The sequence below is a fragment of the Mauremys mutica genome, chromosome 2, assembly GCF_020497125.1.
Source record: "Mauremys mutica isolate MM-2020 ecotype Southern chromosome 2, ASM2049712v1, whole genome shotgun sequence".
NCBI classification, from domain to species: domain Eukaryota; kingdom Metazoa; phylum Chordata; order Testudines; family Geoemydidae; genus Mauremys; species Mauremys mutica.
Window position 1 is genome coordinate 106,155,772 of NC_059073.1, and position 22,008 is coordinate 106,177,779.

The 22,008-nt window shown below is 39.7% G+C and overlaps 1 protein-coding gene across 2 annotated transcripts in view; it reads left to right on the forward strand.

Annotated features, from left to right (window-relative positions):
* ATP9B (ATPase phospholipid transporting 9B (putative)) overlaps positions 1–22,008 on the forward strand; it is a 338,734-nt gene that overhangs the window by 208,394 nt on the left and 108,332 nt on the right. For both annotated transcript variants that reach the window (XM_045006684.1, XM_045006685.1), the window contains exon 11: positions 3,568–3,644. In XM_045006684.1, the coding sequence (XP_044862619.1) occupies positions 3,568–3,644 (77 nt within the window). The remainder of the gene's footprint in view (positions 1–3,567; positions 3,645–22,008) is intronic.

Here is a 22,008-nt window from a genome sequence, read left to right on the forward strand (position 1 = left end):
ATGTAGGGCGGCGACGTGGTCATCGATACACATTTTCACCGTACACTATGCAATTACTAAGCAGGCCAGAGATGATGCGGCCTTTGGTAGGGCAGTACTCCAGTCAGTGGACAGCTCCGATCCCATCTCCTAATTTTACTTGGGAGTCATCTGATTGGAATCGACATGAACAAGCACTCGAAAAAGAAAAAATGGCTACTCACCTTCTCGTAACTGTTGTTCTTGTCCATTCCGATACCCGCCCTCCTACCCCTCTGTCGGAGTAGCCGGCAAGAAGGAACTGAAGGGGTGGCGGGTCGGCAGGTCTATATATTAGGCACCATTGGGGCGTGACTCCAGGGGGCGCGCAGGCTGACCCGATGGATGCTGCTAAGGGAAAATTTTTCCAGCCAACGTGCACGTGCGTGCGCACACACCTGATTGAATAACACATCTCAAAGAACAACTGTTATGAGAAGGTGAGTAACCATTTTATACATGCAAGGCTGGGTGGCCAGATGAGTCAGGGGGTAGAGGTAGCATTCCCTCCCCAAGCCCCACCAGTTGCCACCTACTTCCCCTCCCCTCCCCCCCCCCCCCCCGTCTCCACAATTTGAGAACCTCTGGTCTATTTGGACCAACCTATGGGAAGGGATTTTTCCACTGGGGACATTGGTGAGTGTCTGGGGTTTTTTCACTTCTTCTACAGTGGCTTGCAGACCTGGATGGTTAATTTTGGAATAGAGTAATACAAGCTAGAATTTTTAAAAAGCCGAAGAAAAAGTACATTGTTGCAGCTTGCAGGCAGTGTCCAGTGCAAGAGGTGAAGTGATAGTGGAGGCCAGCTCCTGAAGTAAACCCAAGCATGGTACCTAGAAGGCCACTGGCATCAACCTCAGTTGGTTTCTGCTGAGAGCATAGTTTAAACATAATGGGGTTGTACAAGTGTAATTCAGGGCATAATTGGACCTGCCGAACCTTTGTAACTGAGAATGATACATAAAAAGAAAATAATCTAACATAACATTTTGGTTTGCAGTGCTGTCACTTAGAAAATAATTTTAACAGTATTGTAAATTGAGCACATTTGGTATGGAAGTCATTGATCCTTGCAATGCCATGTTGAGTCATATTTCAGAACAGACCCACTCTTTCAAGACTAGCTAGACTTTTGATATATATATAGACAGTAATTTGCTGGGAGCACATATCCAGGAATGGGATTCTATTATGATTAACTTCTAAAACCAAGACCTTATAGGAGAATATTTTGTTTTTGAGCTTTTAAAGTGCCTGGGAATTCTACGTTATGAGAGGTGTCCATGCAGTATATGAATGTAACATAAATATAACTTTGTTTGGAGAAAACTATTGTATGTAAAAATGGATTGTCTTGTACATATATAAAATGTTATTTTCACTTTCTGCATGATTTATTTGTATATATATATTAGATTCAATTTCTTATTTTATGATTTATTAATGCTAGCCTGTAAAGAAAGTGTAGAAAACTTTCTGCGTTAGTCCTGGATGTCATGGATCATTTAAAGTTTTGGGCCTTTGCATTTTGAGCTGTTTACTGTAATAGTGATCTGTATCTACCATAATTTAAAACTGGTAAGTTGCTTGCTGGTTATTTTTCCTTGCTTCTCAGACAGATTGTGTCTAGTATGATTAATTATTATTAATTCTTTTTCTTGCCTTGATGATTCTAGAAATGTTTAAAGTACATTTACGTTTATAAGTGGCCTTGTTCTGCCATCATGTGTATCTAATATTAATGGCACATTCATCTCTTGAATGAAGTAGATATAATGAATTAGTAAAAGAAGAAGGGAATATTGATCTGATTCGTGATTTTACTTCAAGGATAAAAGAGCGAGACTTTAACTGCTATTTGAAAAGCAAAAATAGATTTGAGAAGTTTCTCATAACTCCAAAATTGGTGACTTTTTTTTCTTTTGCTATTTTAAAAAATAAAAGCTTATTGCTTTTGATTATGATTTTAGATATATATTTTAATTTGTTTTGAAATAATATGTATAACCTGTTGCTTGAGACAAGTGATATATTACAGTGATAAGAGACCCAGATTATCTAATAAGTAGTAGCATTGAAGTACAACTAATCCCTTATTCTGCTGAATTTATAGACTCTCTATATTCAAAGAAAAGAGTAAATATTTTTAGGTGGTCATTAGTAATTACTGGCAATGAATGGGGATGCAAGAATTTTACCCACATCTTAATTTTCAGCTGTCTCCTGCTTTCCCACTCACTTAATTCAAGCCACCCTTACCGTTTGACCTTTTAACATGAATATGTGCTTTCAAATGTGTATTGTCTTCCATGGTGCAAGCACAGTCACTTCAGTCCATACTTGTGGTCCTGATTAAGTCATTTTAAAAATATCAAAATAAAAATTTAAAGTATCTTGCCTTCATTAACCTGTGAGATGAAGGTTTGTAGGTCCCATATTTAAACTTTCTGATGAGCCATAGGGTAAGCCACCACAATAGGCAAGGCGTGCTTAGCATATTGTTGCTATGAAACATTTCATTTTTTAAAAATGAGGGACAATTCAAATATATAATTGTAATGCAACTAATTTCATATTTTACAGTCACAAAAAATTGCAGTGCTCAGGAAAATGAAAGACAAGTGTTCAATATTCTACCAGAAATAGTGATACAAGTGTGGTGATAATGGTTTTTTAAGTTTTCCTTAATAGCTAACCAGATTTTCTGTCATGTTATAAGTAAAAACTGACAGAAGGAAGGTAAGAGGAACTCAAAGTACTCCTGTATAGATTTTTGCCTCTTACAAATATAAGGCTACTTGTGATGTTCTGGTGATAGAAATAAATGTGATAGCTCATCTTTACCAGTTTGTAAGTGACAGCAGAGCTTGCACTGATTTTTAGTTACTGCACTGCACATATTCAGTAATATTAGAGAGACAAGGTAATACTAACTCACCAACTTCATCTCTATAATACCCTGGGACCAACATGACTACAGGAACACTACAAGCAAGATATTCAGCAATGTTGAATGAAATCAGAATTCACTGTGAGGGACTATCAATGGGTCTTTAGAACATAGTGTGTGCTCTGTTTTTTAATGTTTTGTTTTAAAAGGTTTTAAGTTCAAATGTATTTTTAACCATTAAACATTTAGAGTGTGTTGTTACTTTCACTGACATCAGTGAAAGAGTATAATCACTTTTGTGAACGTTCATGAAATGCTGTTAGCATGCTCTGTGATGTCAATGGAATGGCATTTATCAGTTCATTATCTGCTGTGATTTACATAAACATAATAAGGTAAATTTAGACAAAGCTTGTCATACAGTCCATGAAATATTGTTAGCTTTTTAATGCTAGGAAGCTTTTGTTACAATGGCTAAAATGAAAAAGTGTGAAATATTATTATACATGTAGAAAGACTTGTGCTTATATGATGTTTTTGCTTATAAAAGTGGCTTGTTTATAAGATTGTAATTACTTGTAGGTTTTTAATTCTATTATCTTACTCTTTATCTACCCATTTGGTAAAAATTCATAATCAACCCTTTTTATTTTCCCCAGGAACAGTAATTGGTGTTGTCATATACACTGGAAAAGAGACTCGAAGTGTAATGAACACATCCAATCCAAAGAACAAGGTAGGCTGGCATAACTAGAAGGACTGCTTGTTAAACACATTTTATTAACTTTTTAATATTTTTTTCTTTCCAAAGTACTAAATTAGATAAATAAAACATCAGTTCACTAAATTTATAAGTAAATACCATTCTGTATTGCAGAAAACTGAGTATTTTAAACTGGCTTAATTTTAAATTTATTTGTATAGCAGATGAGTTCTGTCTACTGGATGTGTCTTAATTATGTATATTATAAATTGCTCTGAGTCTCATTTCAGAAATACATCTTATAATGACTAGCTAAAAATGAAATTACAGTGGTCTGAAAACAGAGCAAGAGTAACGTATGCCTGCAGTATAGCTTTAGACCCTGATCCTACAAATTCCTCCCTGTGCACCTACACTTGAGCTTGCACAGAGCCCCCTTGACTTCAAGTCAGCACACTGATTCAGTGGGGCTATGCGTGAGGAAAGAAGTCCACCACAAAACAGTAGTTGCAGGATTAGATTTTAGTTTGTGTACACTTCAGTCCAGGAAAAATGCAGAACTAATCTAACGTTAGAATGGTATTGGTTAGTTACACTTAGGTAAGTTTTTTGTTTTGTGTATGTCAAAAGGTTCTCCCTCATGAGATTGCTTCCAAAGATGTCAAGTGGAGGAGTTGAGTGTTGTGTGCCTGGGCATGTGCGTGGTCTTCGAGCGCACGTTTACTGTGTGATGGTATAAGTTCTTGTTTGCTGTGAGGTGGAAAGGGGTAATTTATTAAATTGCTGAATGCCAGGTTATTTTATTTTTTAAAAATACTAAAAAGATCTAGTTTAGAGAAATAAGAAATGGTAGGCCACCTCTTACTAATTGTTTCTCATACTTCAAAGATGGAATTATTGATACAGGTTATTCATGGGACTATCTCAGGCGATGTGACTCTCAGTATTTTAGTTACAGGGGTTCTTTTATGTACTTTATGGGATACCATCAAGGCCAAGCAAAATAATCACAGTCTTCAACCATGTTTATTTTATTATTTATTATTAAAGAAAGGAAAAGAAAACATTAAAACAACTGAAATGGCAAAATGCAAACGATAAACTGGTTACTTCCATTATAATTTCTTCTCTATGAGAGCATTTAGCAGAAATTATACCTTTGAGAGTGGCTCATCCTTTGGAGGTGTTCTTCATTTGTAAGTGAAGACGGCATTATCTCATTTCCAAAATAATTGTGAATCCAGTCTTAGTATCTTATTAGATGCCTGGGCAAAATAATTTGTTTAAGGGCAAATGGATCCTGTTTGGCTACTTATAATAACCAGAAGGTTTACAATTGGGCAAAATAAGCTTGAACTAAATCCTATGAAATTGGAAAAAAAAAATTAAATCAGTTACTTAGAAGAAGCCAATTAAGGAGCTGTTTTGAGACAGGCAATCAACCAATATTAAGAACCTGAAACCCAGATAAATCCCACGGTTTCTCTGTTTGTCAATGTGCAGCCCCCTCTCTTCTCTCCAGGAATATGTACTCTAACCATTTGGTGATTAACAGGAGAAACTGTTAATATTTTAAATTACAATTGCATTTCAGTATTCCAACAAAATCATAACAAGACTCTTAAACCTAGTCCCTTGACAGTGTTTTAGTTAACTTTCTCTCACCAATTCATGTTGAAGTTTGGGGAAGGTTTTCCTGGGGTTGGTTGTTTCTTGAGTCTTTTTAGTTTTTCTTAGCTGCTTATAATAGCTTACTCGTAGAGATACGATGAGTTGTTGAGTGCTTGCTGTTTAAGCAGGGTAGGTGAGTGTGTGCAGGGGTGCTCACTGAGAGTTTTTTATACTCTTCTTCCTAATTCCATGATATAGGAACACACACCTTTTTCAGGCTGGTTTAGTTTCCAAGTTAGTTGCTGTCTCTCTTTTGTTGGCCCAGTACTTCCACAGGTTTTCCTTAGATTCTTCTTCACCTTATGCATATATACTTTGTCTAATGAACTGGTAACATTTCCAATTGCTTTTGTTATTCTGGTGGGAAAATCCCAGATAACCTTTTAAAGTTAAAGTGCAGCTTTTATTTTTATTCATACAATTTTCTAAGATGTTCTTCAATTTTAGTAGAATCAATCAGGAAATAAACTTTGGTTCTCAGAAAGTTTAAACACCACTTTATATACAATATTTTAGTTTTAGTTTTCAAAACAGTTTTTTAATTAAAGAAATTTTATAATTTCTTTAGCCTAAATAGATATTAGAAAAGACTTTTTTAATAACAAATTTTGGAGAGATGTGAAATAGGTAAAGAGAGTTGCTTGAGCACTGCCAATAATAAATTAATTTTTCCAATTAGATAAATATTTTATACTTAAAAGGCTTCTTGTATTAATAAATGTCTTTAGTAAGGACATAAGATTTCAGAATGATGCATTTAACATTTTACCATTTACATAGCAATGATATTAGGAAATTATATGTGGACCTTTACATTTAGTTAACATATTTGCAAGTATGTATTTCACCAATGCATTGGTCATTTTAACATTTAAGTAATAAACAAAAGGTTTAGAATATTTCCAACTACACATGTTTTTGTTGCAGCTTTAAAGACATAAGCAGAGATTTTTCTCTGAAAAGTAAAGGGTTTATATAGTGCCACTTTACTCCTAGGTTGATTGCACTGATAACACAACCTACATTCCTTTTTACAGTTAGGTCTCTTCCAAAAACATGAATATTTTACATGGGTTTATGCCTAAGGGCATAGACATAAAGTTGCTAGTCCTTGGGAGACAGAAATAGAAACCTACTGGAATTTCTTTGATTAGCTTTAATATTTTGTAACATAACTAGCTAAATATACTATGTATTGTTATATTTTCAGGTATCCTGGCTATAGCTTACCTATAGCTATCTCTTCACATTCAGTAAAGAGGAAGACAAGTTTGTAATGTCTTAATATTAACAAAAATAAGTTATACTAATGCTATGATTATTTTGCATCAATATTGAGATCTCCTTTTCTCACTGCCCACCAGCTGCTGTGGTCATAGAATCTTACTCTCTCCATTTTTGCCTGAGTGTTTTAACTAAAATGTTCCTAATTTAAGCAGCAAAGAATCCTGTGGCACCTTATAGACTAACAGACGTTTTGCAGCATGAGCTTTCGTGGGTGAATACCCACTTCTTCGGATGCAAGTAGTGGAAATTTCCAGGGGAAGATATATATAAGCAAGCAAGAAGCAAGCTAGAGATAACGAGGTTAGATCAATCAGGGAGGATGAGGCCCTGTTCTAGCAGTTGAGGTGTGAAAACCAAGGGAGGAGAAACTGGTTCTGTAATTGGCAAGCCATTCACAGTCTTTGTTTAATCCTGAGCTGATGGTGTCAAATTTGCAGATGAACTGGAGCTCAGCAGTTTCTCTTTGAAGTCTGGTCCTAAAGTTTTTTTGCTGCAGGATGGCCACCTTAAGATCTATTTCAAATATAATGACAATATATATCTCCAGATCAGTGGCACCACTATGGGCACCCGCATGGCCCCACAATATGCCAATATTTTTATGGCCGACCTGGAACAACGCTTCCTCAGCTCCTGTCCACTCACGCCCCTTCTCTACCTACTCTACATTGATGACATCTTCATCATCTGGACCCATGGGAAGGAGACTCTGGAAAAATTCCACCACGATTTCAACAGCTTCCATCCCTCCATCAACCTCAGCCTGGACCAATCTACACGGGAGGTCCACTTCCTAGACACCATGGTGCAAATAAGTGATGGTCACATTAACACCACCCTATACCGAAACCTACCGACCGCTATGCCTGCCTTCATGCCTCCAGCTTCCATCCCGGACACACCACAAGATCCATTGTCTACAACCAAGCACTGAGGTACAACCGTATCTGCTCTAACCCCGCAGACAGAGACCAACACCTAGAAAATCTCCACCAAGCATTCTCAAGACTACAGTACCCACACGAGGAAATAAGGAAACAGATCAGCAGAGCCAGACGTGTTCCCAGAAGCCTCCTACTGCAAGACAAACCCAAGAAAGAAACCAACAGGACTCCACTGGCCATACAGTCCCCAGCTAAAACCCCTCCAACGCATCATCAGGGATCTACAACCCATCCTGGACAATGATCCCACACTTTCACAGGCCTTGGTGGCAGGCCAGTCCTCGCCCACAGACAACCTGCCAACCTGAAGCATATTCTCACCACCAACTGCACACCGCACCATAGTAACTCTAGCTCAGGAACCAATCCATGCAACAAACCTCGATGCCAACTCTTCCCACATATCTACACCAGCGACACCATCACAGGACCTAACCAGATCATCCATACCATCACCGGTTCATTCACCTGCACGTCCACCAATGTAATATACGCCATCATATGCCAGCAATGCCCCTCTGCTATGTACATCGGCCAAACTGGACAGTCTCTAAGGAAAAGGATAAATGGACACAAATCAGACATTAGGAATGGCAATATACAAAAACCTGTAGGAGAACACTTCAACCTCCCTGGCCACACAATAGCAGATCTTAAGGTGGCCATCCTGCAGCAAAAAAACTTTAGGACCAGACTTCAAAGAGAAACTGCTGAGCTCCAGTTCATCTGCAAATTTGACACCATCAGCTCAGGATTAAACAAAGACTGTGAATGGCTTGCCAATTACAGAACCAGTTTCTCCTCCCTTGGTTTTCACACCTCAACTGCTAGAACAGGGCCTCATCCTCCCTGATTGATCTAACCTCGTTATCTCTAGCTTGCTTCTTGCTTGCTTATATATATCTTCCCCTGGAAATTTCCACTACTTGCATCCGAAGAAGTGGGTATTCACCCACGAAAGCTCATGCTGCAAAACGTCTGTTAGTCTATAAGGTGCCACAGGATTCTTTGCTGCTTCTACAGAACCAGACTAACACGGCTACCCCTCTGGTTCCTAATTTAGTCTAATAAAAATTTTAGTTTAGGTTTAGTTAAGGTAAGATACATTTTTCTAGTCCATCCTTTTCAAAATGAAATTCAAACTCTTTCTTTGTTAATCATATTGTGAGCACTGTTAAGGAAATATTTAGAAGCAAGCTATACTCCTTAGATATGTTCAGATTTTGTTTTAAAGTATGTTTTCAGACAAAATACAGCATACTATGCAGAAAGATTAAAAGTTAGATAATGCACAGATGCAGTGAATTAAGAAAAGCTACATCTCTCACAGAAATTCAGGTTAAGAACTTTCCTTTTCCTCATGCATGAGGTAGTCTGCTATGCTTTGAATCATGGTAACATGGAAAGAAGTAAAGCCATTGGCGGGGAGTTATCAGGTTGCCATAACTAGGAGTGCTGGGTTTGCGGCAGCACCCACTGGCGTAACTAATTATACCAACTGAATATATGGCTTCCATTATCTATAGAGTTTACAGTTTTGTTCACTGGTTTTTAGCACCCCATTACAAAAAATAATTTCAAGCAGCCCTGGTGGGAATCACAGATGCTGACTCTAGAACTGAATATTTCAAATTGGTCATAAAGGAATAACGCAAGGACCAGACTTCTGAACCTCTGTCATCATCTCCTTCCCTTACAGTCTTTTTTCTCATCCTTCTTCCTCTCTCCACAGAGGTGTCTAAAGCTTTGCAGGATATGGTGACTTTCCTGTCTTTAGAAATCCTTTTTTTTCTTGGTTCAAAGAAAGCAGCATAAATCTTCTAATATTTTAGAACTGATGAAGAGTATCCCTTCCAAAATGATGGACTACTGGAATCTGCAAAGGAGTTTTTGGTGCATCCAACCAAAGATCCATATGTGATTAGAAAGCCCTGAACAACTGTATTCTTTTTCTCCTGCAATTTCATTGTATTCTTGGTTCCTTAGTAATTTCTGCAGTTGCTGAATGGGTTAAGAACAACACGATTTCTAGACAACTTTTCATTTTGATAGAGACTTCCATTAACTGAAGCAGTCAGGGGAAGACCTGATGTTTGCCAGCATTTCTTGTGAGGATAGCAAGTTATTAGAAATGGCCTGATATTGCTACTCCTTATGGAGCAAATTCTTATCAGTGGTCAACCTTTCTCTAGAAGCTGAAAGTCTAGTAGTGAAGTTGACCATCCTAGAATATCAAGTGTGCTTTTTACAATGTCATCTAGTTCATTTTATTTATTTATTTATTTATTTATTGCAGTCATATTTTGCAGGTATTTTTGTCTTAACATGATTAGTTTATCCAGGAAGTAGAAGCTAAAATTCTGAATTTACCCATGTGGGAATAGATTTAATCAACGAAAAAGACAACCTTGGGTATTTTTAAATATACTAGACAAACTGCATGGTTTGGGGTTTAAGGTTGCATGAGCAACCAAATTCTGGCATTTTCAAAAATTGGGTGCTGAACTCAAAAATTAAAATTGCTGTATTTTCTAGGATTTTTTAAGAAAAAAGTTTTTTAAAATGTATCATGTGTAACTGTAACAACTCTTCCATCATGCATGGTATCATTATAAGATTTGAATTCTTGAAACTTCAGTAGTGCAACACAGCTTGAACTATGGGACTAACTGCATTAGTTGCCAACAGGAGCAGGTTGTTATCCCTGGGGAGAAATGGGTCACAGGAACCATGTGCAGTGTCTGGAAAGTAGTTGGTGGAGGTGGGGGGAAGCATGACTGAGCTATTCTTTCCCTTTCTTCTCCTTTCCTTCTCCTTCAACCTTTCTGAGAGGCTGTTTGTTCCCAAGGTTCCCAGTTCAATGCGTGCTGTTGCTTCTGCTTTGGCGCTGGTGGCATAGGCTCAGCTATGAATTAAATGTTCACGTTCACTTATTTTGGCATATTTCCAAAAAAAATTGTGACGGTACAAGCAAGAGAAGGGAAATCACAATTTTCAGCAGTTTACAACTCAGCTAAACCTGAATGGAATTTCATAGAACAAAGAAAAGGCACTACTTTTAGCCTGAGAGCTTTCCCCTGCTGAATTTCAAAGGCCAGCTGCAAACATCTGGAGGTGTTAGAAGGTCTCAAAATGTAACAAGAGTCTTTTTTATAATAGAAAGTATCGAGCAACCTACTATACGGTCCACTGCTATCTCCCCCTATAATAATTCCTGAAACCTGGGATGTATAAGGGTACGTCTACACTACGGGACTATTCCGAATTTGCATAAACCGGTTTTGTAAAACAGATTTTATAAAATCGAGTGCGCGCGGCCACACTAAACACATTAAATCGGTAGTGTGCGTCCATGGTCCGAGGCTAGCGTCGATTTCTGGAGCGTTGCACTGTGGGTAGCTATCCCGTAGCTATCCCATAGTTCCCGCAGCCTCCCCCGCCCCTTGGCATTTCCGGGTTGAGATCCCAGTGCCTGATGGGGCAAAAATCATTGTCGCGGGTGGTTCTGGGTACAGCCTCACCCCTCCCTCCCTGAGCAGCAGACAACCGTTTCGCGCCTTTTTTTGCTTGGTGAACTGTGCAGACGCCATAGCACAGCAAGCATGGACCCTGCTCAGCTCCATACCGCAATCGTGAATGTTTTAAACACCTCGCGCACTCTCGTGCAGTCTATGGTGAACCAGGACCTTCAATCCGAGGCGAGGAGGAGGCGGATACGGCAGCGCGGCGATGACAGTGATGAGGACGTAGACACAGAATTCTCTCAAACCGCGGGCCCCTGCGCTTTGGAGATCCTGATGGTAATGGGGCAGATTCTATCCATTGAACGCCGATTTTGGGCCCGGGAAACAAGCACTGACTGGTGGGACCGCATTGTGTTGCAGGTGTGGGACGATTCCCAGTGGCTGCGAAACTTTCGCATGCGTAAGGGCACTTTCATGGAACTTTGTGACTTGCTTGCCCCTGCCCTGAAACGCCATAATACCAAGATGAGAGCAGCCCTCACAGTAGAGAAGCGAGTGGCGATAGCCCTGTGGAAGCTTGCAACGCCAGACAGCTACCGGTCAGTCGGGAATCAATTTGGAGTTGGAAAATCTACTGTGGGGGCTGCTGTGATGCAAGTAGCCAAAGCAATCACTAAGCTGCTGCTACGAAAGGTTGTGACTCTGGGAAACGTGCAGGCCATAGTGGATGGCTTTGCTGCAATGGGATTCCCTAACTGTGGTGGGGCGATAGATGGAACCCATATCCCTATCTTGGCACCGCAGCGCCAGGGCACCCAGTACGTAAACCGGAAGGGGTACTTTTCAATGGTGCTGCAAGCACTGGTAGATCACAAGGGACGTTTCACAAACATCCACGTGGGATGGCCAGGGAGGGTTCATGACGCTCGCGTCTTCAGAAGCACTACTCTGTTTAAACGGCTGCAGCAAGGGAATTACTTCCCAGACCAGAAAATAACAGTTGGGGATGTTGAAATGCCTGTCGTTATCCTGGGGGACCCAGCCTACCCCTTGATGCCATGGCTCATGAAGCCATACACAGGCAGCCTGGACAGTGGTCAGGATCTGTTCAATTACAGGCTGAGCAAGTGCAGAATGGTGGTGGAATGTGCATTTGGCCGTTTAAAGGCGCGCTGGCGGACATTACTGACTCGCTCAGACCTCAGCCAAACCAATGTCCCCTATGTTATTACTGCTTGCTGTATTCTCCACAATCTCTGTGAGAGTAAGGGGGAGACCTTTATGGCGGGGTGGGAGGCTGAGGCAAATCACCTGGCCGCTGATTACGCGCAGCCAGACACCAGGGAGATTAGAAGAGCACACCAGGAAGCGGTGCGCATCAGAGAAGCTTTGAAAACGAGCTTCATCAATGGCCAGGGTACAGTGTGACTGCTGTGTTTGTTGATGAACACCCAACCCCCTTGATTGACTCAGTCCCTGTAAGCAACTCCCCCACCCCCTTCGAGTACAGCTTACTTATGCAAATAAAGTCACTCTCATTTAAAAAGCATGAATTCTTTATTGATTCATTATAAAAAGAGATAGAGAAGTAAGGGTGTGGTTTGGGAGGAGGATAGGAGGGATGGAGAAGGCCATTAAAAAAAATTCACAGTAACGACAGCCTTCTGGTTGGGCTGTCCACGGGGGTGGAGTGGGCGGGTGCACGGAGCCTCCCCCCACGCGTTCTTACACGTCTGGGTGAGGAGGATGTGGAACATGGTGAGGGTTGAGGGTGGTTATACAGGGGCTGCAGCGGCACTCTGTGATCCTGCTGCCGTTCCTGAAGCTCCACAAGACGCCGGAGCATGTCAGTTTGATCACGCAGCAGCCCCAGAGTTGCATCCCGCCACCGCTGATCTTCCTGCCGCCACCGCTGATTTTCCTGCCGGTCTTCCTGCCGCCACCTCTCATCTCGGTTGTCCCTCCTGTCCTCACGTTCATCCCTCCTGTCCTCACGTTCACTGGCCTCTTTCCTGTAATTTGAAACCACGTCCTTCCACTCATTCAGATGAGCTCTTTCATTGCGTGTAACTTCCATAATATCCGAGAACATCTCATCTCGCGTCTTCTTTTTCCTCCGCCTTATCTGTGCTAGCCTTTGGGATGGAGGAGGGATGGTTGAAAAATTTGCAGCTGCATGAGGGAGATAAATATTTAGAAAGATACATTTTACAGAACAATGGTTATACTCTTTCACAGTGAACAGCACTATTCACCTAGCACATGTGATTTCCCTACAAGGTCGCATTTTTCATCTTAATAGTGAGTGCCTGCAGCTCTGGAGTTACAGATCTCTCGGTCCAGGCATCAGAATTCAGCTTGCATGCGGCCATGGTAAGCCACTGTCTTTCGGCTTCTGCAGTGATTTACCCCTCCCCCCAACGCATGGCTAATACCACGCTAGCTCCCTGCTAATCAACACCCTTCCCACCCCCCACCCCCTGCGTGTCTGGTACCTTGGGGAAGATCGCCGGTGACCAAACACAGAAAAGATCATCTGCATTTCACTCCTCCCCTCCCCCCGCTTCGCTACGTGCAGGAAAGTTTTTTTTTTAAGCTGATGCATTCCACGAACCCAGTAGAAAAATGGCCACCCCCCTTACTTAAATTCCTGATTTTTAAACAGGTTATCCTGAACGATATCACTTTGCTGAGGATAACAGAACAAGATAAAGAACGGATGCTTCTTGAATGCCAGCAGTCACCGGGACCATACGCTGCTATGCTTTGCCACGCAATGATACCTGATTACTTGCTACATGCATGGCGTGGTAAAGTGTCCTACCACGGTGGGCGGAACAAGGCTGCCTTGCCCAGAAACCTTCTGCAAAGGCTTCTGGAGTACCTACAGGAGCGCTTCATCGAGATGTCCCTGGAGGATTTCCTCTCAATCCCCGGACATGTTAACAAACTTTTCTAAGTAACTATACTGTCTGCGAATGCATCCCAAGTCCTCAGGGCAAATCAATCATTAAAAAAGGCTTGGTTAAAAAAACAATGTTTGCTATTTGCAAAGGTACACTCACCAGAGCTCCCTTCCATGGCGTCATTGTCTGGGATAGTGGCTTGTGAGGGCTGGGAGGACGGTAATTCCGCTTGTGAGGGCTGGGAGGACGGTAATTCCGTCAGGGTGATAAAAAGCTCCTTGCTGCTGGGGCTCACGGAGTGCTGTGTGCTCTCTGCTAGGTCTTCCTCCTCTTCTTCATCTTCATCTTCCCCGTCTGCATAATCCTCAGCCATGGAAGAGATTACAACTCCCACCTCGGAATCCACGATCAGGGGTGGGGTACTTGTGGCGCAGCCCCCTAAAATTGCATGCAGCTCAGCATAGAAGCGGCATGTTTTTCGACCTGCCCCGGACCTTCCGTTTGCTTCTTTGGTTTTCTGGTAGCCTTGTCTGAGCTCCTTAACTTTCACTCTGCACTGCACTGAGTCCCGGCTGTGGCCTTTATCCGTCATAGCCTTAGAAATTCTTTCAAATACTTTTTCATTTCGTCTTTTGGAACGCAGTTCTGTTAGCACTGAATCCTCTCCCCAGATAGCGATCAGATCCAGTACCTCCCGTGCAGTCCATGCTGGGGCTCTTTTACGATTCTCAGGAGACTGCATTGTTAACTGTGCTGATGAGCTGTGCGTGGTCACCTGTGCTGATGAGATGAGATCTCCACGCTGGGGAAGCAGGAAATGAATTTCAAAAGTTCGCGGGGCTTTTCCTGTCTACCTGGCCAGTGCATCCGAGTTCAGAATGCTGTCCAGAGCGGTCACTGGTGCACTGTGGGATAGCTCCCGGAGGCCAATGCCGTCGATCAGCGTCCACACTAACCCTAATCCGATATTTTAATACCGATACTAGCGTTACTCCTCTCGTTAGGGAGGAGTACAGAAACCGGTTTAAAGAGCCATTAAAATCGATATATGGTGCCTCCTAGTGTGGACGGTTGTGGCGTTAAATCGGTTTTGCGCTCCTAAAACCGGTTTAAACGCCTAGTGTAGACCAGGCTTAAGGTCAGCATTGATGGGCCCTTAACTATTTGCCACTGCTTTAAAACTAACAAGAGAGAAGCAATGAAAGTTTCTAGTAACTGCTTTCCACTGACAGTATATTAGATGACGTCTAGTATTCCATCAATAGAGAGGCGATTTATGTGGTTAACTGCAGTTAGCACTAATTAAAATAATATGCATAAATCTTCACTTGATGAAAGAATATGGACCACTGAATGCCTGTTTGTTAGTTTAAATAAGTTACTGTATAGTACATTATTTAATTGTAAATTCCAGGTGTTAAATAAGTTTGTATTCTTCCAGAAATAAGTTAACTATTTCAGACTGCAAATATCATTGTTACTTAATATTAAGGGACTAATCCTATATGGAAGGCATAGATGAGTAGCCAGCTCATTTACAGCCCACATATTCTGGAATGATACCCACCCCTTCTCACCAGCACCACCTCAGAATGTAGTAAATGGCAGCAAAGCAGTTACTGCCATTATAAGCTTACAGCAATATCTCCCAGAACTCCTGCACACCCACTATACAAGGGAGTTTCATACACCCACTGCATTCGGGCACCCACTGCTAACCTCATTCCACCCCCAATTCCTCTGAGAGATGAGGACAGAAAATCCACATGGAAAACACACCCTTGTAGCATACAGGATGTACCCCAGAATCCTGTTCCCTGCAGAACAGAAATAAACCAGTTCTGTTGACGTCAGAATCCTCTGAAGATACTGATGGGTAGGGGTAGAAGAGAAGACGACGCTCCTAAAGAAGTTTAAAGCAGCAATTCTTCAATACAGGACAGTACATTCTAGAAATGCTATTTGCACCATACATGCTGTAACACTGTTCATGTAGATATGCAATGAATAATGTTACAGTATTTTCTATTTTACAAAATCTAATTTATTCTTCAAAATACAGCAGAGCTTTTCAGCCTGTAAAATGTTGGAGGTATGAAGTACGATGTCAAACAAACAGATATGAACAAAAGCTTAAAAGTTTTGTTTTCTGTTAATTTGCCTTTAAAAATCATATAATGTGATCCATTTGATACATAGACAGCCCAGATCTTTCAGTTTATTTCAAGAGCTCTGTTACACTACTCCAAATGGAAATGTATCATAGGTATTGACATGCCAATGAGTATGCAAAATATGATTCACATTAACTCCTGGAATTCTCTAGTATTGTCCCTCAACGCAGAATTTGATACTGAAACAGCATTTACTAAGGGATATATAGACAAGCCCATTAGTGCTTATCTGTGATATAGTAGTCTGGCCAGGAGCAGGTTTATAGACAAATCCACATTCAAAATAATTATGGAGACTAAAAACAGCCAAGCCTTTCATTACATGCGACTCAGATGCAGAAAATTTCTAGAATAATATTTAGTATCTAAATACAGATTTATACCTTCAATGAAATGTACAAACATTAGTTCGCACAACGGTCTCGTGAATTAGATTAGTAAAGTCTTGTCTACATGGTGGAGTAATGTACTCTACAGGGATTGTGATTTCTTGAGCACACTAATGTTGTGCATTAATTGGTGTAGACCCTGCTGGTGCGCATTAAAGGTTCCTTAGTGTACTTTACTGCAATACTTTTTCTAATAGTACTACATTAAAGTGCACCTGCAGGGTCTACATGGACCAATTAATGTGTAACATGTTAGTGTGTTTTAGATATCACACCCTGTAGAGTGCATTACCCCACTGTGTAGACAAGCTCGCTTAGACAGAAAGGAAAACTGAGTCAGACAAGTTAAATGCTTACCCAAGACTTGCATAGTCACCTCAGGATTTCCTGGCTCCCAGTCCAGTGGTGGTTCTCAGACCACTAAGCCATGCTGCTTCTCGAAGCAAAGTGAGACAAACAAAGTTCTGGCCAATACCCAGAATGATCATACAATGATTTCGTTATTGATGCTTGTATCTTCAACTATGGAAGGAAACCTAAAGTCTGAGTGCTTCTGTGTGCACAAGGTTCTTTCATTTCAAAACAATGCAAATAGCTCTTAATCTTAGCAATAATCTTTCTAATGGGAATAGGTAAAAACCCTCAATTATAATGAACTAAAACTTCAGTTATAGACTGTTTCTTATAACCTAAACCTATAGTTATCAGGAAGATACTTATTTCAAGAAAAGAAAAAATTCTTCCAAGACGTTTAAAAAAAATCAATTGTGACAGGTTGCCGTTTTCATGCCATTCATAATAATAAGTTACTCAGAGTAAAAACATCAGGAATGAAATGACAATACAAATTGCTTGAAGCAGTTATTGCAATCCCTTGAGTATATTGATTTGTGTTTCTAATAAAGAGATGCTTTTAAATGTCTCACTGACAGAGACAGGTAATATGTGCCATTATGTGGATTAAAATGGCCACTTATTATTTTAATCTTAGTAACAGCATTTTTAAATTAACAGTTAAAAATGAAATCAATGCATATATGTATTTTCTGTGTGTTACATTTTATATCAAATTAAGACATTTGGGGGGAGTACCTTTTTGTAGTCAAAAGTTGTTCCGAATTTTTAAATAAACATGCAGTGTTTATATTGCATAAAATGATTAAAAAGATAGACACAATTATGTTTATATGTTACCCTATTTTACCTTGCAGTTTTATCACCGAAGAGGTATAAAAAATTTTGATTAAAGAAATACTTGTTTAAAATTTTCAGAGTGTAAGTTTCATAAAAGAAACCCCTCTGATGAAATGGATAATAGGAGTAAATCCACGTGAATTAGTCTTCAGATAAATTTTTAGAGTGTCTATTAATACAAAAATAATTGTTCTAAAGCCTGATCAACAAAGGATTAAATAGAACAACAAACCTACAATAAAGTAATTCTGTGACATGTAGACAAGCTGCAGTATGGTTTTTAGGATTATGACAATACATGCACCGCCTTCGCTTGCATAATCAACACACTCTGATATTACAGCTGCTAACAATTAAAAGTTGTGTTCCTTCATGTGAAATGTGAACATAAATAGACTTATAATTTCAGGCAGCAGTAAATAGGCAAAGTGTTAAATGTTGAAAAAACAATCCTAATGGTAACATCTGGGATATATTTCTGTATCATAGTATTGTAAAGAATATCTAAACTAGTGAACTTAGTGATACTTTAGATTGTGTTTTAAATAAGCATTTCATTTTGCATTGAGAACACAGGTATTTCATGTTAAATAAACTGTATCCATTGTTTGTCCAAATATTTGTGCGGTAGAGTATAATTACAATAGGTAATTGTGTGTGTGTAATATATGTCAATGTGTATCTGTGTAGTGTAGAAATAAAAACTGCTTCAAAGGTGCTTAATAATCCTTTGAAATTGTATGACCTGTACTTAGCAGCTAGTATTTTGCTAAGTCTAAACAGTGAGATTTAATACATTATATATAAAATATGTGAATGCAGCAACTGTCCTAACAGTTCTATAAAATACTTCTTCCAGTGCTTGCCTGTCTAACAAGTGAGGGTGGTCTTGGAAACTCAACAGAGATCCTGCTGCATGGCAGGAAATATTTTGCTATTAGACTGCTGTGTTAAACCATATTTGTGGGGGTGGAGCACAAAACAACTGGTATTGTATTTAAAAATACCAAAACTTCAAATAGTTTGTGAAGGCTCCAATCCTGCAAAGATTTATGCAAATGCTTATGTGATAGAATGCTGAAGCCTAACATGTGGGTCAGCACACTGATCACTGTGGCCTTGGCAATATCTGATTGAGGAAATAAGAAGGAACTAGCCAATCAGATGGGGGCAGAGGGTTGAGATGAGCTCACTGGCCAGTCAGCTGACTAGCTTGATAAATGGCAGGAAGGAATAGTATTAATGGGGATGGACAGGGCTAGCTGTGCCCAGACTGAAGGAAGGGTGATCCCTTTTTCTCCCAGGGCCTGAATTAACAGGGGCTGGAGGCAATAGGGTCATAGGTATTAAAATTGTTGTATTGTACTGTACAGGTGTTGGTGGAGGGGACTTGAATAATTATACAGAGTGGACACTAAAAGAAGGGAGTCTAAGCAGTTTCTGTGTGGGGAGAACATATACTCTGTGGCAGTTTAATTTAAGTAGAAGCATAAATCTTTATGGGATTGGGGCCTTTAGCATGCATCTTTCTTCTACAGTAGGGCCACACTGGCCAAACTTGCATACTCTTATATAATCATCAGAACCTCTGTACTCCCTGGTGCTGGCTACCTGGATTGCAGTGCAGTGCAGGGAAAAGAGCGGGGGCTGCTTCATCCGCCTCCTCCCCTGTGCAGTTGGTACAAGGTACCCACCTATATTGTCATGCAAGCGAAAGTACAATCTATATTTAATGTAGGGTACTTCCTGCTAGGAGCCAAGGGGAATCTGGAAGGTAGATGGAGTCTGTGAGATTCACAGTCTGCCTTCTGATCTGTATTGCTCCTTGCTTTGGAGCTCATAGCAAAGTCACAATTGAGTCCTTAATGACCAGGCATCAGTTTAATTATGGTTTACTTTTGTGTATATCTTCTTAATATTTCAGCAATGTTTAGGTGTAGATGTTTTAAATTGTTTGGGGTCTTTAATGTCATAACTGTAGTATCCGTTTCAAATACTACAGCTCATGAAGTTGTCCAGCTATACCGAAAGGAGGACAGGAGACACTTGATATGGTTTTAATCAGGCTGCAACTTTATTATTAGATGTCTAGGACTACCCAGCAGATAAATGTACAATGCAGGTACTCCATAATCATTCAATATCTATCCCAGGGGCTTCTGCGAGCTTCCCTCTTTTTCCATCCAGGTCCCCCAGTCATAGGAGCCCTGAATCCCCCACTCCCATTCTGCTTCTTTAATAAACACTTTTAAAGTCTTTTACCAAGTCATTTTTCCAGTCAATATATGCCGTCCCTATGCAGTACTTGCACTGGACATCTGCCTCACACTTACAAAATGAGTTGTGACATAATAGCCTAAAACCCCTCCCTATTCATCATAACAGAGCCCTCCCTGAATCCACTGTGGGGCAGGCAAAAAAACCCACTCCACCTTCGCTAATCTGGTGGTTAGGGAAAAATTCCTTCCCAGCCCCCCTAGAAAGGAGCAGCTAGTATGATGCCCACAGCAGGACCTGACCAAACCTGATATTTTGCCTCCTCAAGGGGAGGGTGGATGGGTGCTGCTATGCCTGGTTTGGAGAAAAGAGGCTTCTTCCCCTGTGCTTTGCCCCTTTTTGACCTCCCTCAGACCTTCCAGTCCTTGTGGATGAATCAGCGTCGTCATGCTGACCCACTCCCCATTTTGCAGTAACTTCTGAGCCTATTGCTTCTCCCCCGGCAAGCCAGACAATGCCCTCCTCCCCATTAAAGGTACTGTGCAGTTGTTCTCTAAGAGGCCTTTGGATGTGCTGTTTGTTTAATATTCATTTGTCTAATTAAATGTCATTGTATTCCTAATTTTCAGTTCAAAGAACCTCCACATTGTATTTTAAAAAAATAGTGACTCAGATGCAAACCCAAGCATATCTATGGATTGTTCTGATATGTAGCATGCTGTGTGAGGTTAGAATTTGACTGTCTCTGTTCATTATTTTTTCTTTCAGGGCTGTTGAAATACGTGGCTAATCCATAGAAATTTCTGTGGTAATTTGTAATGTGGATAATAGTGAATATTATAAACAACTTGGTATTAGCATGGAATTGCATTATATCCACTTTCCTACCAAATGAGTTAATCATATTGATATTACATTTAATACCTTAGATTTTATCGTAAAACACTATTGAAATTGCCATTTGTTGATTAGTTTTCTGTTGATTAATACAGTTTTAAAAAACTGAACATACATCCCACTACACATTATTCTGATGATGCTCTGATTATTACAGTAATTTTAAGATTATAGATAGATTATAATTTATAACACATCTTTATGAGATGAAATTTTTTCAGAAATTGGGCAATAGATATAAAGTTGACGTTTCTATAACAAAATAGAATTCTTACTAAATCCTTTTTCTATATCTCAACGTACTTTCCAAAGACACATGAAGTACATGTATTACATTATAGAATTTATTACCCACCTGACTGGCTAAATTGAAGCTCAGTGTAGATGCTGCAGTCTTTTGCTACAGGATGGCCAAATTGGAACTGTTGGCCTTTGCAGTTGTACGAACTTTGTATTATTCTTTCAAAATATTATGAGTGTCAAATTCCTAAAAATCTCACCTGTAGTTATTTGTTGGCATTATTTTATGTAAGAGATGGTATTTTAAATTGATCTAAGTGTATTGATATACTGTCCATAGTCCCATGGCACTGCTCTCTTCAAGACCTGGAGGAGGACGTTGCTGAAATCATGAGTTCAAATTTACACAGCATGAGACAAGTGCTTTTGAAATATATATTTTCTTTTTCCTTTACATGTGAACATATTGCATCGGTTCTGCAAACTTCTATTTCCACCTTGTGTATCCTTTATACTATTTTTTTTGGTTGATTTAGCAGGTGGAGTTGGATGAGCAAGAAGGGGAAGCATTTTCATTATCTTACTGTTGGACTTTATTGAAAAATTGAACAGATACTTGAGTTTTATTTCTTACTACAGTACAATATTGTTGATGGAATGGCATATGCAGTAATATATAATAGAAATATAGTAATAACCATAGATACACTGAATTTCTAGATGTTACTATCAGATTGGTCAATCTTGATTTTATAAACAATGAATAGGAAAAAAATTGAAATTCAAATAAAAGCGTAAAAAAGGTCTAACAAATATAAATGTAACATTAGTATGTAAGGTGTATATATACCTATTCAAGCATGTTATTTATGTTTGTTACAACTTAGAGAAGGATTTATTTTGTTTTGCTGAAGTATTTAGTCATTCAGACAACAATTTTCTTAACTTAAAGTCAACATTTTGTTGTTTTATTACAATTATAAAAATTGTTTCATTGCCTAAGGATGCAGACAC